The sequence below is a fragment of the Miniopterus natalensis genome, chromosome 9 (assembly GCF_054644295.1).
Source record: "Miniopterus natalensis isolate mMinNat1 chromosome 9, mMinNat1.hap1, whole genome shotgun sequence".
NCBI classification, from domain to species: domain Eukaryota; kingdom Metazoa; phylum Chordata; class Mammalia; order Chiroptera; family Miniopteridae; genus Miniopterus; species Miniopterus natalensis.
In genome coordinates, this window is record NC_142089.1 from 9,779,217 (window position 1) to 9,797,797 (window position 18,581).

Consider the following 18,581-nt stretch of genomic DNA (forward strand, 5'->3'; position numbering starts at 1 on the left):
TTAAAGGGCCCGAGGTAGGGAACAGACACTGAGGCAGCTCACAAAATGCGATTTGTCACGGATGCTGACCTCCACTGGCAGGCAAGGCCTTGGAAAAACCTTGCCACCAGAGCTGGCTACCCAGCAACTCTGAAGTCAGCGGAGTTTTATAACCTACCTCAATTAGACAGGGAGTTCTCAAGCACAAGGCTGTAGTCCTCCATCAGACTGGAGATCCTTGGGGTGGGGGTGGCATCGGGCCTTCAGACTGGCAGCAACACATTGGGTGCAGAAGCTGCTCCTCCATCAGACTGGAGCCTCCCTCACCACCGACTGGAGGGCTGAGCTGAGTGAGCTCTTCAGATTGGGAGCTCACCCAGAAACAGTGCCACTTCTTTAGTGATTACTATATGCCTGAAACTGTTTTTTTAAAAGTATATATTCATTTTAATTCTCATAACACTATAGGAGAGATCTTAGCATCATTCTCCTTTTCTAGATGATGAGATGAAGTCACATCGAGAGGCTGAATACTTTGTTCAAGGTTGCACAGCACAGTGGTGGAGGCAGGATTCTCCATTGGAACGAAAACGGAGACCATATCCTTCCCCTTCCCTCCATCAGATTAGGGGTTCACCAAGGCCCATATCTGATGTCCCTCCACTGTCCACCTCTATCTCCCTGTCCAGATTAGAAACAGACCTTGCCCTGGCCACTGTGGCTTAGTGGTTGGGGTGTTGTCCAGTACCAGAAGGTGGTGGGTTCGATTCCCGGTCAGAACACATACCGAGGTTGCGGGTTTGGTTCCCTGTTGGGGCAACCAATCGATGTTTCTCTCTCACATGCATGCTTCCCTCTCTCTCTTCCTCTCTCTAAAATCAATTTTTTAAAAAAGAAAGAAACAGACCTTATTCAGTACCATGCCTGGCATCTGGGTCGGACACAGGGAGTTGGCAGAACCACCGTGGATATATTTCTGCCCCTTACAGCTCTGAGCTGGTCCCTGAGAAATATGCCCCACAGAGTGGAGAACCCCATCTTTTGGAGATGGGGCACCAATCTGGGATGCAGGTCAGGATGATGGCATTTTCTCTATCCCCCAGGTGCCTGAATAGGAAGCCCCAGAGTGCCTGGTAGATTGCAGGCTGCTATCACAGGGAACACACCTTCCAGAGCCAGGCCTGGTGCCACCCAGTGAGCTAGGCATTTCCTCTGTCCACAGCTCACCTCACTCCTGGCTGCAAACGCAGCCATGAGTCTCTGGAACCTAGCAACTCTCAAGGAAACAATGGAAACTTCAGTTTTTATTCTCCTCCCTCTATCATTACTCAGAAGGTTTTCCTCTAAGCTACACACACACACCAGCTTTCTCCCCACCCATCAGCCTGGGCTGTCCTGGAAATTTTCAGGCAGAAAGGAGCCCTGAGTGTAGGCGGTGGGGCGGCCTGGTGGCATGGCCACGTGTGCGGCCTGTGGGCCTGTGTCAGATGTGGATCATCAGGGACTGTGATTTACTGCCCGGCACCTGTGATTGGGGCTTTGGCGGGGTCTGTCTGTGTCTGGGCCTGGATGTGTGAGTTGGTGTGTCTCTGGCACTGGGGCTGTGACTTATGTGAATCAAAGTTGGTCAGTGAGTGATTTATGTGGAAAATGGCATGCGTCGGGGGCAGTTCAGTATGGAATGCCTACTGTAAGTCACTGTGGTTAGTGTGTGAGAAAATGTAACAAGTTAAGGCCAATGTAATATGCACGAGAGAAAATTGTTGGTCTGTGTGTGTGAACTGTGAGCACCTGTGAGGAATTTATGTGTGAAAATGTCCTTAATGCTTCATGCCTTGGGGTTCACATATGTGAGTCTGTGTAAAAATGTGAATATTGCCCTGGCCGGCATGGCTCAGGGGTTAGAGAGCATCAGCCTGCACACCGGAGGGTGGTGGGTTTGATTCCTGGTCAAGGGCAAGTACCTGGGTTGCAGGTCCAATCCCCGCCCCCGGTTCAGGAGAGTGTGGAAGACAACCAATCTATGTGCCTCTGTCACATCAGTGTTTCTCTCTCTCTCTTCCCCTCTCTCCCCCCTCCCTTCCACTCTCTCTAAAATCAATGGAAAAAATATCCTCATTCCCCAGGAGAGGATTGAAGAAAATTTTTTTTGTTTTTTAAAGTGCCTATGAATGCCAGCCGCTGAGTGTGTGTGTAAGTTGTGTCCACTGCGTCACCTGCAGAGGTGAAAGTTTTGAAGAGATGAAGTGCTCTTTTGAGTCTGTGAAGACTGTGTATGAAAGTTGGGTGCAAGAGTGAAAATGTGCTGAGTGACCGCGGGTAGCAGATGAAAGTGTTAGTGCCTGAAAGTTGTGAGTGTGAAAGTGTCCTGGGAGCGAAAGTTGGCTTGAGGGCCTGTGCAGGTGCTCAGGTGCATGTGTCAAAAGTGCGTGTGGAATTCGGGAGGGTCCTCGAGAAGTTGCCCGTGGGGGGAGTCCGTTTGTGCAGCGTGAAAAGGTGTAAAGTGGTTTTGGGGGTCTGGCAGCCCGTGGGGGGTGCAGGAGCGGCGTGCGCGTGGAGGGAGGGCGCGGCCCCCGTCCGAACCCATACTCCAGGCCGGGTTTGGCGGGGAGCCGGGCTGGGCCGCCGCCCGCGCGGAGGGGGCTGGGGGCCCAGACAAAGGCCCAGTTGGCGGCGGGGCTGGCTCGGGAGAGCGGAGCCCGCCGCCCCGGGGGCGGGGCCTGGAGCTCCAGGGGGCGGTCCGGGGCCCGGGGGGGGGGGGCACGGGCCGCCCTCGGGGGCGGGGCGAGGCGAGGCGAGGCGAGGCGAGGCGAGGCGAGGCGAGGCGAGGCGAGGCGGGTGGGGGCGGAGGGGGTGGGGTGGCGGGAGCGGGCCGCGCTGTCCCGAGGACTCCGCAGGCTGGCGAGCGGGCTGCTGCGGGCGGGCGCGGAGCGTGCGAGTGAGCGGAGCGGCCCGGCCATGGGGCGGCGGGCGGCGGGCGCGCTGCTGCTGGCGCTGCTGCTGCACGCGCGGCTGATCGCGGTGAGTGTGCGGGGCGGAGGGACGGGGCGCCCCCGGGCCCTGCTCGCCGCGCCCCGCCAACTTGGCGGGGGCGCCGAAGCTGCGCTGTTCGGACTCTCCTTCCGGACGGTGGCGCCCGTCAGGGACCCCCGGGTCGGCACTGGCTGGCGCCACCCTCCGTCGTGGGGCTGTCCTGAGGGACGCCCAGGGAACCCTGCGTGGGGCCGGGGGCGGGGCCTGCCCGCGTGGGAGCCCGTGGGTCACCCAGCCACGTTGCCGAATCTCCGAGTCGCGCTAGGCATGGCTCGGCCTTCCATTCCTGGGGACCAGACTGAGAAACTTTTGAGCAGAGTGGGAGCTTGGCTGGGTGAGGGAGGGCACCCCTTTCTGTGCCAACTTGGAAAAGGGGCTCTCAGTGGTGATGGAGACCCTATCAGCCCTCACTGGAACTTTACCACGCGTCTGTGCCCTTGGGGAGCTAGTAACCAGGCAAGCACAAGTAAAGAGTCATTCAGAACACAACTGAGACTTGGGTGACACCCCCAGACCCGGAGTCCTACTGCCCAGGACTCGAGTCAATCCCTGAATCTCTGCTCTTCACTGAGCAGCTGTGTGACCTGGAGCAAGCTAGTTAAACTCCCTGAGTCCAGCCCACATGCCTACAGGGAACTTAAAATGTGTGGCCTCCAAGTGCATAGCTTAAGGGTGGTTGGTAGAACTGGATGGAATACTCAGGAAAGTGCCTGGTGCTGGGCCTGCTGTGTGGTGGACATTGGGTGGATCTGCTTCCTCAGCTTTCCCCTCCCCAGGTCTTCAAGGTGCGGGGGAGGCCTGCCTCTCCCGCCTAATCCCCTGCTCTGTGCTTGGATGGGCGGCTGTAGAGGAAAAGAGAATACAGGAGAGGCTGTGAGGACCTGAGTGAACTCCGGGAGGGTGGGGTGGGGTCAGTGGGCAGGGAGCTGGTGGCAGATGTGGGTGGGGGCACATCGGGGAAGCTGGGCCTGCTGTGGGGAACCACAGAACCACCCCCACCCTTTTTGAGGTGGTCCACAGCAGTCCCTGCCCCTGCCTCCATGTACTCAGAGCCAAAAGAGGGATTTTTCTAAGCCAGCCAGTGTTTACCCAGTGACTGACTCCCTGTCCTTGCCTTCCCTTGCTGGCTCCCTCTCACCTCTGCCCTCCTGAGTCACTTGTTAACCCCCACCCCAGACCTCACTTCTCGTGCTCCACCCTCTCAGCACCTCTCCTACCCCCTCCTCATCTGGGCAGCTTCCCTAACCCTTTTTCTCAGCCTCTGCCTGCAACACATCCAGCAGAGCCCATCCAGTTGCTCCCCAGTCTTGATCTGAACTCGCAGCTCCCAACACTGATCTTCACTTTTCCAAAAAGTAGGTATCAACTTAGCACATGGGCTGTCTGACTTTTTTTACTTTCCCCCAGCTTTGCCTCCCGATGAGAGGCTCCTGGATGCCTGGGTTCTACAGTGTGGCAGGAGTGGGGAGGAGATGGAGCTGTTTGCTGTGGGGGGGAGGAGTTTCCACAGAAATTCCCGGATTGCAGTCAGTCATCTCATTCACTTGTTCATTCAACACATCTTCATTGAGCAGCATCCCATGATAGTGAGCAGGTGGTCAGGGTTCATTCATTCTTTCTCCCTTTTTTTCAGAGAGAGTGGGGGGGGGGGAGAAAGAAAGAGAAAGAGAGAAACATCAGTGTGAGAGAGACACATCGATTGGTTGCCTCCTGCACTCATGGATGGAGCCTGCAACCGCCATTCATGCCCTTGACTGGAATCCAAACCAGGACCCTTCAGTCCTTGGGCCGATGCTCTAACCACTGAGCCAAATCTGCCAGGGTTCATTCATTCTCATTGGGCAGATAGTTGCTAAGCACCTACTGTGCACCAGTGCCTCTGGTATGGTGCTAGGGGTGGGGTTTATGGGAGAGCAAGATCAGTCCCAATCTGTGCTTTCCCAGAACTGAGATCAGTAAATAGGCAGCTCCAATCCTGTAGATTATAGAGTCTCCTCAGCAAGCTCATCAAGGTCTTCACTGTCTCACCCCAGGCTAATGGTGGAGGCCTGGAATAGAGCTCACCTCTGGAGGCTCATAGACCCAAGTTTGAATCCCAGCTCTGCCATTTTCCAGCTCTGCAATCTGGGGGGCAAGTTTCTCTCTCTGAGCCTTAGTTTTCAAATCTGTAAAATAGGGGTAAGAAGTTTGTTGTAAGTTTTAAGTGACATCAGGTTCCTAGCCAGTGCTCCAGCAAGCCTTGGGCTCCTCCTTGCCCACTTGCCATTTATTTCTTCTGCCCTCCAGTCCACATCCATAAGCCAATAGTGAGTGGGTAAGGGTAGGATATAAGTGGGTAAGATGGCCCTTAGGGAGCTCAAGACCTCAGGAGGAGCAGGAGACAGAGGAAACAGTGGTCTGTGATTAAGTGGGAGTAATTTCAGTGGAGGTGGGGAGGCTTGCTGGGGCAGGGGGACCAGGTCTGGGTGACTCAGGGCCTGCCTTGGCCTGCTGACCTCTTTTCTTCCTGCTGGGGCCTTAGCCCTTCCTTTATTGAGACCCACCCTGCCAGGAGATAGGAGTCTTGAGGAGGCCACGGTGATTACAGTGTTTTCCAGAGCTGAGGCGGGAAATCACTGAGATACCTGTTTCCTGCCTCAACTGGGTTTCCTCTCTGGGAAGGCTGTGGGCTGGCCAGAAATGGAGGAGCCTCCCCTTCCCTCAGGGGCAGCCTTACCTCAGTCCCGCACTTGACATAACTGGCTGCCCTGCCCACCCGCCACTGTCCCTCTTGCTCCAAACCTGCTGCTGAGATGGGGTTGTGCCCTGGAGATTTCCATAGGGAGGGCAGCAGGTCAGTCCATAGAGGGAGGTGGAGGCTGGAAGGAACAGAGATGGACCCCTTCCCCCCATGCCCTAGGCCAAGCTCCCTGTGTCTGGGAGTCTTGGCCCCCACCAGGCTTGGCCCAGGCCTGTTCTTAGGCTGAGTGCAGGCAAGTTGGGATCTGTGGGTCTGAGGCTGGGCCCGGGAGATGGGTGGAAGGAAGATGGCACAAGGTAACTGGGTTTAGTACTTGGAGTGGTGGCGAGGGAGGTCTTGGGGTGCCAGGCCACCTGATGACAAAGTAATGTGAATAGTTCACATTTATTGAGTGCCCAGTGTCTGCTGGGCACCAAGTTTCTTAACAGATCCTCATATGTTCCCCTGCTCACAAGCCCTCCGTACTCTCCATGTTGCTCATAGTCAGACCCAAGCTCCTGACTTAATGTAGCCCACAAACCCCTATGAGATCTGGCTTCTCCTGCTACCTCTTGAATCTCTCCTCCTGCCAACTTTCCCCTCATTTGCTCAGCCCAGCTACACTGGTCTTTGTTTCTTAAACATACAAAACACTCTCCCACCTTAGAGCATTTGCATTTGCTGTTCCTTTTGCCTAGAACGCTTGTCCCACAAATATCTGTGTGACCCTCTGCCTCACTTCCTTCAGGTCTCCGATTACTCTGCTACTCTGCCCAAAATTCACTGTCCCCTTACCCTGCTTTGTTTTTTTTCTTGTCACCATCTGACATGTATTTGTGTACTCCACCCCCCACCCCCCATTTAAGTAAGCTTCATGAGAGCAGGACCTTCTGTGTTTTTGTTCACTGCTGCTTTATATTTAGCACCTGTGCTCAGTAACTATAGCAGTTGAATGCATTAAGCTATAGCTACTACTATAGTTGGCTTTCTCTAAGCAGAGGAAATTGAGGCACAGAGAGGTTACTTGCCCAGTGACTCCCACTTATACAGGTGGCACCTCAAGCCAGGCCTTGAAACCAGATGAAGCTCTCCTCACTGCTCTACCTGCTTTCCCACTTGCTTATAGCAGACAGGCAGTAGATGTTGATGAAACTGTTGTCAGTCAGGTTGATAAAAATAAGAACTCGTCCTACGTAGTGCAGGAGCTAGCTCAGGCAAGAGTAGCAGCAGGTCTGGCTTTGGGATAAGAGGCACTGGGGATGAGCGTGCTGCAGAGTCCATAGGGCCTGCCTGGGCTGGAACCTAGAAAGACTAAACTCTAAGGCAGTCATTTGCGGGATTGGCTGTTCATTTGTAGGCTTGTTAACTATTTAATTTCCTCATTAAATATTCCCTGAGACCCTATAGACAGTTGGATTAATCCAGGGGTTTTAAGACCAGAGTAGGCCAGGCTGGGCCCTACCCTGTGTGGGAAGTGAGGGGGAAGGTTGGCCAGCTGCCTTGCATGGAACACTCACTGGGCTCCCTGAGGGCTCAAGGTTTAGGGTGAGTCTGCAGAGGCTTCAGGGCTGTCTGGCCTTGGGGCGGGAATCTCAGAAGGGAGGGTGGGAGGGGCTGCCCCAAATGTGGAAAGATCTGGAATGATGATTCAGAGGACGCTCAGAGGCCAGTCATGTGGGTTCTGGACCCTCAGACCATTTGGGGTATGTGGGAAGAACTCCCAGCCCTGGCCTGTTGCCGCCCTCCCCAGCCCAGCCCAGCTGTGAGGGGTGAGGCTGGAGGAAGAGGGAGCTAATGTAACCCCATCCCCAGCAGCTTCCCAAAGACCTTGTGAGCCCATTGCACTCTCCTCCCAGGGCCCACTCCGGCCTTCCCCACACCTCACTCCTGCCAAGAAAGGAGAGGTTGGGCTGAGGGTCCTGCTGGAATGTTGCCCCAACCCGGGCCTTGGCCTCTTGGGCCGAGATGCCCTCTCCTGCTCCCAGGGCCTGGCTTGGGCTTGCTGGCTACCCCAGTGCCCAGAGCTGGCTGACTGAAACCCAGAAGAATGTGTGGAACTTGCTTCGCTGGGAGCCGCCAGCCTCACTGCCCAGCCTGGTGGCGTCGGCCATGTCAATAGAGGCCTTGAGAGGGGAGTGGCTCGTGCTGCTGGGGGTGGCTGGGCCAGGGGCACCCGTCATGAAAGCCCTGGGAACAAGGCCGCTCTTTGAGGCCAGGGAAAGTGGGGACTTCAAGTCTCAGCTGCCCCCAGAACTCACCCTCCCTTCTTTTCCTGGTGCCCACCCCTGCCACACTTGCAGGGACCTCAGAGCATCCCCAGGGGTATCTATGGCATCCCTGAGATGTCCTTAGGACCAGCTCCCAGCTGTCTACCAGAGCCCTTTCCCTGGGACACAAGGAGGGTGCCTTGTTTCTCTTTTGCTCTGGATTTTAGGGGGCATCTGGAGCACAGAGGCTTACAGGATGCATTGAATGAATGAATGGACCCATAATGTGACTAAACATTCTGCACACTAAATCTTCTACAGGTGTGTGTTAGACTTAAAATTCATTTAACAAATATTTATTGAGCATCTTCTAACTACCTGACCTTATTCTAGGTGCTGCAGTTACGGCAGAGAACAAAAAAGTCAAATTCCCTCCCCTCATATAACTTGCATTATAGCTAGTGCAGGAAGACAGACAATAAATATAAGTGCCAGAAAAAATAAAGTAGAGGAGAGGATAGAGAATGATAAGGTGGTCAGGAAATCCTCTGATAAGATGACATTTAAACAGAGGCGTCTGAAGGAAGTAAGGGTGTGAGCCCTGAAGATAACTGGGGAAAGGGCACTCCAGGAAGAGGGAACAGCTCATGCAAAGGCCCGGAGGTGTGCCTGGCGTGTTTGTGGAAAGCAAGGAGGCCCATGTGGCTGGAACGGCATGAGTGCAGGGGAGCGTGGTCAATGTGGCCAGAGGGTTGGCAAGGGGAGATCGGCAGACCCTTAGCCATGCGAAGGACTTTGGATTTGCTTCTGAGTGAGATGAGAGATCACTCGAGTTGCTGTGTGGAGAAGAGGGCATGGAGGGTCAAGGGCAAAAGCAAGGAGGCTATGACTCAGGCCAGAGACAATGAAAGCTGTACCAGGGTGATGGAGGTGGGAAGAAGTGGTTAAATACTGAGTGTATTTTGAAGGTAGGGCCGGCAGGGTTTGCTGAGGGACTGGGTGTGGGTGGGCCAGAAAGAGAGGAGTCAGGGACATCTCCACAACCTTCGGCTTGAGCATCCAGAAGGATGGAGCTGCCACTGAGATGGGGAAACTCCAGGAGGTGCAGGCTTGGGAGGAAGGTGGAGAATGGCAGGGATGGAGGGGATGGCATGAGGGTGGGGGTGGTGTGGGATTGTCAGCTAGGGCAGTCAGCCCCTTCCATGTGCCCCATCTTCAGAGGGGGTCTTTCTGAGTGTACATTTGTGGAGCTACAGACACTGAGCCCTTAGAACCCCACAGCCTGAGCTCTTGCTGTATAGATCTGTGTGTTTAATTGGAATTGACTTTCTTTCACTGTCTAGAACAGAAGCTCCATGAGGGCGGGGACTCAGTTTTGTTCATTGCTCTTTGTCTTGTGCTAAGAGATAAGAGGTAAACATTTATTGAGTGAATCAATTAATGACCTTGAGGAAGCCAGCAGGCCAGAAAGCCCCAGCTCCTGCTTCTGGCCCCTGAACGCAGGGGAGCTACTGTTCCAAGCCACTGCTGTCTGCTGAGACCTGGAACACAGGGGAAAAGCCTGAGTGCCTACCCTGCTGTCTTCCACTTGTCTGTGCCCCTTTCCCTGGGCACTGTGGCTGTGTGAGTGTGTGGGCAAGTTGCTTCCTCTCTCTGACCCTCAGGTCAGAAATGAGGATCATGATGCTTGTTTCCCAAGTGAATGTGAGACCAGGTGGACGTACCTGGCTGTGTCCGGAATGTGGTAGGTGTTTGACAATTGGTGGCTGCTCTATTAGTCTTGTTCCTGCACAGGGCAAGGCCAGAGTAGTATATGACTCAGAGTTCCCAGGGCCCAGCATGGCACAGTTTCTTCTCATCAGGACTGCTGCCATCTGCCATCTGTTGACCCAGGCCCTGCTCCAGGCTTGTTGAATGAATGACCGAGGAAAGGGATCATTCCTGCTCTTTCTGTTTCTCTTCCCAAGTCTAAGAGCCTTGGATGTGACTGCATCTGATCTGTCACTGCCCCCTCCCCTTCCCCCACTGAGACCGCAGCTGCAGGACAGAGTCCACCCTTCCACCCTGATTGCTCCTTCCTGGAGGGGGAGAGGGAGGGGCACACCCCAGGGTGGGGCCTGGGAAAGGCTGGGGCCTATGGACCTGTTGTCCCCTTCCCAGATGTGTGCAGTTGGTGGGCTCTGAGCAACAAGAGGTGTGGCCTAGAGACTCCCATGGGTGCAGAAAGGATGTTCCTGCATCTTGAGGGGAGCGGCTGAGGGAACTCCATCCCCGTTCCATCCTACCTCAGGCCCTCACCGGAGGTGGCAGGACCTTGCCCAGGGAGCCCTGGGAAAACCTGTAGCAGGTTCTCATTTTTGAGGGTTGATGAGGCCTCACAGCTCTAAATCTGGCCCCTGTGGGCCCTCAGAAAGAGTAGGACTAAAGTTCATGGTGACCTCTCCCCTGACACCGTGCCTTGGCCTTGGGCTGCCAAATGGATCACATCCAGGTGTTTCATTTTTTAACATTTGGCATCTTTCCCCACCTTTTCCCCAGTCCTCGTTTGTAGGGATAGGGAGGCAGCCTGGGGCTGGGCAAGGGGAGGACTTCAGAGGAGGCCTCGGGTGACCCTACAGATGCTTCTCCTGGGGTGGGGCTGGGAATTCCCAGCTGCCTCTGGCCCCTTCCCAGCCCACCCTCCAGGTCCGCGCTCCCGCTTCTTCCCTTCCCCCTTCCCCATGCTCAACCCAAAGAGCCAGCTCTGGCCCCATCTTGCAGTCCTAGTCTCCCTCCTCCTCACCCCAGCTGACTCATCATCCCTCTCTTTGTTTGGTATTTCCAGTTTTCAAATAGTTGGGAACTGGGATCATGCCTCTTCTTGGATCCCTCATTGGGCTGGATGGATTGAAATTCTGGCCTCATAAATCCTAGACCCAGTGGCCTCTATCACTTAACAGCTCTTCTCCCTCTCCTGCCATCTGCCTTCCTGTGACCCTTGGGCGGGAGGAATAGAGACCAGGGTCTCCTCCCCAGTGACTTCAGTCACCCAGATCATCAGCCAATGCCCAGTAAGCATTAATGCCTTCTCTTGATTGAAACCGCCGCCCTCTCTTGAGCCAGGCTTTTTGAGGGGCTCTCTCTATGTATTATCGAATATAATCTTCCAAGCAATCTTTTGAGGTTGGCACAGTAATCTCCATTTTGCAGAGGGTGAAACTGAGGCTCAGAGTGGGGAATGGCTGGCCCAAGTCATCCACCTAGTACATGGCACAGCTGGGAGTAGAGCTCAGGTTGTCTAACTCCAAAGTTGTGGTCCCTTCCTATTGGGTGCATAGAAAGGACAATCTGGAAGGACTGGCATAGTCAGGACAGGCTTCCTGGAGGAGGTAGACTGGGCTGGCCTTGGCAGAGGCTACAGTAAGTTGTATATAAGCCATGTGGATGTATCCAGCTCCTGCTTCTAAGGCTTGGGTGCCTTTTGCCCCTGGGTCTCTATCTCAACTTAGTGATAACATTCTCTAGGGAGATGGATTTGGCTTTCCCTGGGATTGAGACCCTTGGGAACCTGAATCCTTGTCAGTCATGTCCCAGGCTCCCTGTAGGTTTTGCTGTTGGGAGTCAGTGAATTTTTGCTATACTGGGGGCTTGACTGAATTAGAAGGCGCAGAAGCGCATGACCCAGCTGGGGGGCAGAATCTACATACAAGCCCCAAATTGTGTCATTTGAACATCCCTGTGTAGTTGATGAGTCAAGAATTCATCCATTTATTTCTTCACTCGTTCATTGCCTGTGGACCTACTGTGTGCTAGATTTCGTGCTAAGTGTTTTACCTGCATTATCAACTTTCCTTTGTAGTTGAGATAATACTTTCAGTTTCCAGATGAGAAGCAGCTCAGAGAAGGGCAGTGACTTGACCAAGATCACACAACTAGGTGCAGAGGAAGGTGGAGCTGAATTCAGCTTTGTCAGTCCTCCTGGAAGACGTTAGAGGCATGGTCCCTCCTCTCCAGAACCTCTGGGTCTTGCAGAGGCAGGACTCACGAACCATAAGTACCCACCACAACTCCAGACAGTAGCTCATGGTCAGGGAAGGCAAAGATCAGCTTGGCGTGAGTTACCTGAAGACTTTCCAGAGGAAGTGGGGCTTAAAGGACATGGAGGATATGGCTGGTGGAGGAGGAAGACATCCAGGGCAGGGCTCAGGGAGTCATCCCCATTGTCCCTAAATTTGCATTGTTGTCTAGATTGTGGGCAGGAAAGTCCTGGCCTGCTGCTGGAGTCATTAACACTGGGGAAAGAATGAGAGGAAGTCACCGTGGTAGCCAAGGTAACATCTATCCCAGTCCCCTGCCCTGTACCTGGCCAGACCAGGAGGCAATAGGTCAAGGCCTGGGCCTTACTTTTCCTACCCACAAAATGGGCTTCTTTCTTGCTCTTTGGCCACCTCCCAACTCAGAGAAAAGGGACCTTGAGTTCTTGGAGGAAACTGCTAGCTTCCCCTTAAGAGTTGGTGGCATTCTATTCTTTGAGGCCAAGGGTGGCAGCCAACTTGGGGAGCCTACCACCTTACCAGTCCCCAGTCATTGATACAAGCAGCCCACAAGTGCCAGGGTTTGGGCTAGGGAAGCAGATGAAGGAGATGGAACTCTGCTCCCTTAGACTCCCTTGAAGCCTTGCCTGTCCTCTCATGTGGACCTGGGATGACCCATGTGGTGATCTGCCATGTTGGGTCACCTCTTTGGCACCTGCCGCTGAGCTAACATCCAGGGGCTCTGTTAATGTCTGTTTAGTGAGTGAGCATAGACTAGGAGGCACAAGATTCCTGTACTCTTCCTGGCCCTGCCTGTATGATCTAAGGCAAGTCATTTAACTTCCCTGAGCTGAATTTTCTCCAATGAAAAATGGGACCATTCACTCATTTCTTCATTCATTCAGCAAACATTTATGGAATACCAGCTCTGTGCTGGGCCCTCTATTAGGTGTAAACACCAAGCATGGGCTGAAGAAGATTTTAGTCTAATAGGGGAGACAAGTTAATAAAAAGTTGAGGGGCAAGGAGGCTGTATTCAAGGAAGGGACTTCTAAGAGATTTATAGCAGGTTTTCAGGGCCACATACCTCTTGGTGATATCTGGGGTCTTTGTCATCATCTGTGTCAGCTCTCATTTGTTATTCTAGTTACTGAACAGTCTGTTTCCCTCTCAATTAGCTTATGGGAAGAGACGGTCTGGGGAGACAGCTCCCCTGGGGTAGGGCAGGGGATAAGACCCACAGAGGTGGAAAGGAGAGCAGGCTGATTTTGTTGTGAGTCTCAGATGAGCTCATGGGTGTGAAAAGCAGTGAGCAGTATTTATACTGAGTCTGGTTATTTTAATTTAGGAGAAATGGAAGCTGCCTGCAGAGCTCAGGTTTGGGGCTCTGTGGCGCTGAGCAAGTTAAATGACTTGTATGGCCCTGAAGCTCCCGCTTTCCGCTTTCCTTCCTCTTCTCTCTTCCCACTCTACTGGGGGCTTGGGAGGGAGGCGGAGATCAGCTCAAGCCTAGATTGGGCTTGAGAAAGTGGGAGGAAAGGGTTAAAATGGCCTGTTCTTCCACCTGGGGTGGGAGGGGGTAGGGAAAGGGGACAGGGACTGCTGGGGCTGGGGCAGGAATGTGTGATAAGATCAAAGCTTTCAGCCTGCCTGGGCCTCACCTTAGTTTCACCTGAGCAGTTGAAGGGAATTCTCTAGAAGGAGGAAGATTCGGAATGGTGACCTCCTGGGGGAGGGGATTTTGCAGGAGCCACCTTCTTCCTCCAACACTCCAGGAGGCCCCACTTCACACAGGCCTCAGGCATCCCTTCTTACCTACTGCCAGTCTCCCAGAAGTCCCAGCTCTTGCCCTGGCAGATACTGGAAGTCCCAGGGACCACCTTTACTTGGCATATCCAGACTGGGGGGGGGGCGGGGGGCGGCGGGCACTCCCCCTCCCCTCCGGCACCAGCTCTCTCACCCCTGGGGCCTCAGAGGCTCCCTTATGTGGCCTGTTAGCCCTCCCCCACCAGCTCATTCTACTGGTTATACTTTGGGACAGTATCATGGGCAGAAGGCATGGCCCTGAGTCCTGGCCTAGCTCCATCACTTATTGCTGTGTTACCATGGGCTGGTAGTTTAACCTCTCTGAGCCTCATCTGTCCATTGGGAATGGTAAAACCTTCTTTGTAGAGTTTTGGTGAAGATTAGAGATCATGTAAATCTACAGCCTAAAGAGGCAGTTGGTTAATAACAAGAACTGTTATTTTGTGATTTTCTTTTTTCCCGTTCAAGACTGTTCCTGGTACTGGGTTCTAGGTAAACCTGGAGGCTCAGTTTTGTTGTGCCTAGCACCGCCCCCACCCCCTTCTTTGAGAAGGCCCCAAGCCTCAGGGTATATCCTTCTGTCCAGCTTCACTTACAGGTCTTAATAATGCTGGGAGTGAAGAGGGCCTAGACCTCTGTAAGTGCCCTCCAGGCACCTGCTGGGCCACCTGTCCTGGTGATACCAGGCTAAGCCTTCCTGGCCAGCCTGGGTCCAGGTGGTCCAAGTCACTCCTTTCCGTACCAGGAGCCTTAGCAGCCCAGCTGTGTGGCTGGGAAGGTGGTCCCAGAATGCCCCAGCTGGGAAGGGACCTGGAGCTGGCCCTAAGGCTACTAAAGCCCAGACTTCTGCCTTGGCTCTCCCCTGGCTTTGCCCCAGTTAATGATTATTCTGGGCTGCAAGAGAGCAGAGGAGAGGGAGGCCCACCCTCCCAGCTCCTTAACCACTGGTTGCACCTGAGGTATGTCAGCAGCCTGGGTGTTCCCTGCTTTAATGTGGCAGCCCTGCCCTGGGGCACATGGGGTGGGGGAACAGGGAGTAGGGGCTTGGAGTCACAGATTGATAAGCACCTTTGCCCCTGGGGTCCTGGGGACAGACTTAGTGCCTATAGGATCTGAGTAAAATGTGAGCTAGGGTATAGTAGGCCCCTGTGGTTTGGCGCTAGCCATGTGAGCAGACTCTACAGTAATACGCCAGGTGAGCAAGCCTCTTCTAGCTCATAAGAACTCCTGTGCTCCTCTTCTCCTGGGCTCAGATTCTGCTGAAAAGTTGGAGCCAGAAGATGGTGTGATGGTTAGGGCTTTGGGGCAGCTGGGCTTGGCTTCCAACCCAAACTCTGCCACTTCCGGGCTGTGTGACCCTGGGCAAGTCACTTCACCTTTCTGAGCACCTTTCCTCATCTGAAACAGAACACTAATCCTTACTTTGCTGTTGTCAGCAAGCCAAGGTATGGGAAGTGTTTAGTTCATAATTAATACCTGGGGAATGGTAGCCGTTATTACTACTGTAGTTTTTATTATTAGGAGAAAGTGAAAGTTGAATCCTAGTCTTGGCCCATGGTAGGAGCTGGAGGATTTCGGGGAGGCAGGGGCACCGGGAGATCCCAGGAACATGCATGTATGGAGACGGCTGGAAGGGTGGAGATGGTGAGGCTTTGGCTGGGTCTCTCGGTCTCCCCCAGGCCCACCTTGGTCCTCTCAGCCCTGGCTCCTCCCTGGTCTGGGTCCTGAGGCTGGTGCAGGCCAAGAGTGGGGGAGGAGGGAGAATTATTTATTTTGATACCATTAGGGCATTTCCCCCCACTGCAGCTGCTATTTTGGGAGCCCCGGAGAGCAGGGGTATGGTTAAATTAGGTAATGTTGCTCCAGAAGGAATGTGTGTAGCAGTCGGGCCCAGGCTGCAGGGAGAGGACAGTCGGTTCACTCCATATAAAATTAAACTGCAACTTGGAAAAGAACAGCACCGGTCGCTTTATAAGGCGATGGAGGAGGAGGCTGCTGGAAGCTGCCATTGGGGGAGTGAAGGTGGTGGCCCAAGGCCTCTTTGGAGCCTGGCTGACCCAGCAGGGGCCTGTGATGGGGCTGAGGGGCAGGGCTGCTGTGTACTCAGCTCCAAGCCTCTGGCTGCCACTGAGGCGGGTGGGGCTTGGGGTGGTGTGATGCATGGGAAGGATGGATTTGCAGGCTTGGCTTCTAATCCTAGCCTCCTAGTCACTCAACCTCACTGGACCTCAGTGTTACCAGTGGTGAAATAACGGTTCCAATCCCCTGTTTTTAAAGGATTACATCTCTAGAAGAAAAAGGGCAGCTAGCTTTTATTGAGGGTTACTTTGTGCAAGGTGCTGCTACTCTAACTCAGTGGGGTCTTCCATGCACCAGCAGCTTGGGCCTCACCTGGGAGCTGGCCAGAAATGCAGAGTCTCAGCCCCCCCCCCCCCCAATCTACTGAATCCGAATCTGTGCTAACAAGATCCCCAGGAGAGTCCTGTGCATGTTAAAGCTGTGGAGGCTCCTCTTTATATACATTGTCTCATTTTACCTTGAAAACTGCCCACCCCTGTGGTGTAGAAGTTATTATGAATAGACCATTGTGAAAGCTGAGGCATGAAGAGGGGCCAAAGTAGAAACTCCATCAGTGTTCATTCTCTCCCAAATTCTGCCCCTTCTTTCCCTCTTTTGGTCTGGGCCAGAGTTGGGGAGATAGATGTGGTACCAAAGCCACTGGCAGGACTGGAAAAGTCAAGAATGTCCCCTGCCTTTGAGACTTAATCCAACTCTTCTCTCCATTATCCATGGGATCAACACAGCTGGACAGCAGTCATCTCCCCAAAATCATTGCACACTTTGGGTCTCAGAGAAAGAAGGGGGCAGGAAAAGAGTGCTCTCCTGCTGTCGCCTGTGATACAGACAGTAGCTACTGCCGTGCAGGTCAGGAGAGGGGCGGGGGAGTCAGAGCAGGAGCTGGCCTGGGCTTAGTTAGGGTCGCCCTGCCTAACTAAACTGGAATATTTGGGACTGAGTCAATCTAGAAGAAAATATTTTGCAGGACACCTACTATGTGTCCAGCTCTGAGAAAGTATCCTAAATTTCCCTCAATTCTGTAGACTCTTTATTATACAGAACAACAACCAAAAAGAAGTTACTGTAATTTATTTAGCACTTACCATGTGCCACACTGTACGAAGCACTTGGTTTATATTATCTCATTTGTCTATTTAATTTCACTTTCGGTTTCCTCTTCTATGAAATGGAGATAGTTATTAATAATACCTACCTCATGGGGTTGTTACGAAGATAATATCTGTCAAGTACCTGGCACATCATGTTTGTTAAATAAATATAATAAGTACAAATCATCTTCTAACAAGGTGGGGACCATCTTTGCCCCCATTTTACAGATGGGCAAATTGAGGTGCAGAGCAGAGAAGGGACAACTGCCAGGGTCACAGGAGATTGGGGCAGAGCCATAAAAAATTTAGTCCCCAAACTTCTAAGCAACTATTTTAATTCAATTCAACTTAGTAAATATTTATTTGTTATCCACTAGCTGCTGCTCAGCATTGGGAAATGTCTAAAGGTTTAAATATATATATAATGAAAAAAACCCAACCTGGTGTTTGTCCCCAAGGAGCTTTGGTTCCAGCAGGATAGTAGAGACATTTACTTAAGTGACTATAATGAAGACAAAATCTCTAGCTCTCTGAAAGGTAGAAATTAAATCCTATGGATGTGTGGGAGAGAAAGTTATCTTTGTGGGGCATCCAGGAAGATTTCAGAGTGGAGGTAGTAATTGAACCAGGCCTTGAAGGATGGATGAGTAGTTTAGATTGGGAGGCATAGCAACAGCATTCTGGGAGAGGCAGGAAAATGTGTCCTGTGGGAGTGTCATCCAGTTCTCAGGAGCGTCTGGGGGCTGCATGGGGTGATGAGGCAGGGAGGCGAGGCTCAGCTTTCTTGTCATCCAAGATTCCCAGTCTTTGCAAAGACTTGGCTCCTCAACCAGCTGGGAGTATTCTATTATCATTCTGCCCTTTCTTCATGTCAAGAAGTCAAAGACTTTTGCCCTAACCAGTTTGCTCAGTGGTTAGAACGTTGACCCGAGGACTGAAGGGTCCCGGGTTTGTTTCCAGCCAAGGGCACGTACCTCAGTTGCAGGCTCGCTCTCTGGCCCTGGTTGGGGTACGTGCAAGAGACAACCCATCACTGTGTCTCTCTCACATCGATGTTTCTCTCTCTCTCCCTCCCACTCTCTGAAAAGCAATGGAAAAAATATCCTCAGATGACAATTAAAAAGAAAGAAAGAAATCAAAGACTTAAAAATGGCCTGTGCGAGCTCCTGGTCAGCGTGTGATAACCGGTGTAGCTGACAGCTACTCCTGAAGGCTAGAGGCAAGAGACTTGACGTCTTGATTAACTGCAGCCTTATCGCCCACACACGGACGATTTCCGTTAGCCTTTCCCAGGGTTGACAATAACCCTGGGTGGGGAGCGCAGTGTGGCAGCCAGGCCCGGGTTCTGATGCTGCCTCTGTGGCTCAGCAGCTGTGTGCCTTGTGCGAGCCTCAGCTTCCTCCAGTCCCGGTTGAAGGATGGTGTAATCTGCATTGTCCAATATGGTAGCCCCTAGCCATGTGTGACGGTTCCAATTGAAGATTTACTGAAGTAAAACATTTAAAAATACAAATTCAGTTGTCCTAGCCACATTTCAAATGTTCAATAGCCTCAGGTGGCTAATGGCTCCCTTATTGGACACTGCAGATCTAGAACATTTCCATCATTGCAGAAAGCTCTAGTGGGTGGCTTTGGTGCATATAAAGTGCCATGCGCA

General features: G+C 52.9%; 1 protein-coding gene across 1 annotated transcript in view; it reads left to right on the plus strand.

Moving 5' to 3' along the window:
• The first annotated feature begins 2,935 nt into the window (after positions 1–2,935).
• The window catches only part of HSPG2 (heparan sulfate proteoglycan 2), a 96,782-nt gene continuing 81,136 nt past the window's right edge, over positions 2,936–18,581 (plus strand). Inside the window, exon 1 of the mRNA XM_087820175.1 lies at positions 2,936–3,000. Within this exon, the coding sequence (XP_087676301.1) occupies positions 2,938–3,000 (63 nt within the window). The 5' untranslated portion in view covers positions 2,936–2,937. The remainder of the gene's footprint in view (positions 3,001–18,581) is intronic.